This window comes from Ranitomeya imitator, chromosome 7 (assembly GCF_032444005.1).
Source record: "Ranitomeya imitator isolate aRanImi1 chromosome 7, aRanImi1.pri, whole genome shotgun sequence".
Lineage (NCBI taxonomy): Eukaryota > Metazoa > Chordata > Amphibia > Anura > Dendrobatidae > Ranitomeya > Ranitomeya imitator.
In genome coordinates this window covers 27955512-27958061 of record NC_091288.1, presented here as the reverse complement: position 1 = coordinate 27958061, position 2550 = coordinate 27955512, and the positions used below count along the sequence as shown (strand labels likewise).

Here is a 2550-nt window from a genome sequence, read left to right as displayed (position 1 = left end):
TCCTTGACTTTGATGTGGGCCCGCACGCTGAGCCCGCATCTTTTCTGGCAGATGATGGCTGATTTAATCAGACATCATGTGCTTCTAAGAGCCAGGAACTCATCCTGCAAAAAGCAAGCCCCCATAAGGCAAGGGGGAGGAAAAATGAAAAAAAGTTATAGCTCTCAGAGGAAGAGGAGGAAAATAACGAAAACTGAAATTGGCCACATCGCTAAGGGATTGAGGAAGAAAGTGAGAAATTTGAGTTGTATCTGAACGTCAAGAAAACAAGGGTCATGACAACAACGCAAACATCAATATTAAGGTCAATAGCGAAGATGTCAGAGTGGTCAACGATTACTTATTCCTTGGTGCCAAGATCAACTGTGATGGCGACTGCACACCTGCAGTAAAATGACACTTGGATGGGATGCAATGATAGGCATGAACAAGGTGTGGAAGAGCAGAGACATCACTCTCACTACCAAATGCAGATTGGTCAATAGGATTGTCTTCCCAAAACCAACTTACAGATGCAAGACCTGGGCACTCAAGGTGGACAGGGAGAAAATTCATGAATTTGAACTTTTGTGGTGTTCTATGGACTGTGAGGATCACCAACATAGATGTTTTGGACCAAATCAAGCAAAAACTGTTGCTAGAAGTCAAGACAACTGAACAAAAATTATCTTATTTTGGCCATATTATGCGAAGTCAGTGGTTGGATAAAGATGCCATGCTTGGATCGGTCAGTGACAGAAGAAGAGGACGACCAATAAGAAGAGCATGACCAAGAAGAAGAGGAAGGCCAAGAAGAAGAGGAAAGCCAAGAAGAAAAGGCAGGCCAAGAAGAAGAGGATGGCCAAGAAGAAGAGGAAGGCCAAGAAGAAGAGGACGGCCAAGAAGAAAAGAACAGCCAATAAGAAGAGGAAGGCCAAGAAGAAGAGGATTGCCAAGAAGAAAAGAACAGCCAAGAAGAAGAGGAAGGCCAAGAAGAAGAGGACGGCCAAGAAGAAGAGGATGGCCAAGATGAAGAGGATGGCGAAGAAGAAGAGGGCGGCCAAGAAGAAGAGGACGGCCAAGAAGAAGAGAATAGCCGAGAAGAAGAGAATGGTCATCAAAAGCGACATGAGAACCATTGGCAAACTGAAAGAAGAAATCAGGGATAGAACAGCTTGGTGAGCGATAATCAATAGAATAACTGAGGCCGAGGGGATAAGTGATAGAGAAAGGAAAAAGTCAGTCACATAATCAGTTAAAACGTAACTCTAGCAATTGCTAAAAAAAATTCTGGTGTACCAAAAAAATGACTCTGGGGGAGGAGATGGAGTAAATTTACGTAAAACATTTTTAAAAAGTTGATGAATGAGCCGCAAACATTTTTAAACTAAAACTGCACCCACGGTGTCAAACATAAAAAACAAACAAAAAAAAAAAAACAGGTGAGTCCAGAAAATAAGCTTTAAAAAAGCCAGAAAGGAAAAGAAATTCACACAAATCAAGAACAAAATATCAAAAACTAGGTAAAAAAAAGACCAAATGCAATAATGAATATCATGTCCAATATTTTTTAAACTGATCATGACTAATGCATTCTTTTTATTTCATTAATGCTTTTTATTAATTAGTTAAAAATGTTGAAAGTTTTTCAGGAAATTCTTACTAAATTAAAGCTGAACTGTCTCTAGATTTTACTCTATAAACTGCTTACATTATTTAATAGAGTTCTTAGCTTTGACAACGTTGTTCTACCTGCTTTGAAAATCGGTCAGAATTGCTGTTAAATCCTGATGTTAAAATGGACATTTTATAGATCGAGCTGCAGAGCGAGAGAGTTCATGATGCCAAGTATATTCATTCTCCACACAACCAGCCTGATTGAGAGCTGCAGCTTGTACTGAGCAATGTGAGATCTAAGCAGTAACCAGGAGGAGGGTCACTGAGGAGCTGTCAATCAAGTTGGGCAGATATAAATTTACGCTTTCAAAAAGGATTATATAGCCATTCTGACATAGAGCATCAAAGTTAGTACACCATATTCATCAGGTCTTAAAGAGCTATTCAATAATGAATGCAGTTTGTATTGTGAAATCTCTCAACAGATCTGAACTTCATCTCATTTGATGGTGGAACTGTGGCCTCGTTATACAAGGAAATCTGACTGTGTCATATGGAATTGCCTTAATGCTTTATATCCATACTCAAGGTTAGAAGGTGAGTACTAGATGAATGTCTCAGTCTAGGTATATTATCCATATATACAGCTCTGGCAAAAATTAAGAGACCACCACATCAAAACTCTGTCATGGGCAGCCCATTCTCCAAACCTGAACCCCATTGATAACCTCTGGAATGTAATCAAGAGGATGAAGGATAGTCACAAGCCATCAAACAAAAAAGAACGGCTTACATCTTTGTGCTAGAAGGAGTGTGAAATACTGGTGGAAAGCATGCCAAGACTCATGAAAGCTGGGATTAAAAATCATGGTTATTCCACAAAATATTGATTTCTGAACTCTTCCTGAGATAAAACATTAGTATTGTTGTTTCTAAATGATTATAAACTCGTTT

At 39.1% G+C, this 2550-nt stretch overlaps 1 protein-coding gene across 1 annotated transcript; it reads left to right on the top strand.

Annotated features, from left to right (window-relative positions):
- Nucleotides 1-765: 765 nt before the first annotated feature.
- LOC138646075 (histone-like protein Hq1) lies at nt 766-1161 on the top strand. Its single transcript, XM_069735544.1, has one exon. The coding sequence runs from the start codon at nt 766-768 to the stop codon at nt 1159-1161; it is 396 nt and encodes a 131-aa protein (XP_069591645.1).
- The last annotated feature ends 1389 nt before the right edge of the window (nt 1162-2550 follow it).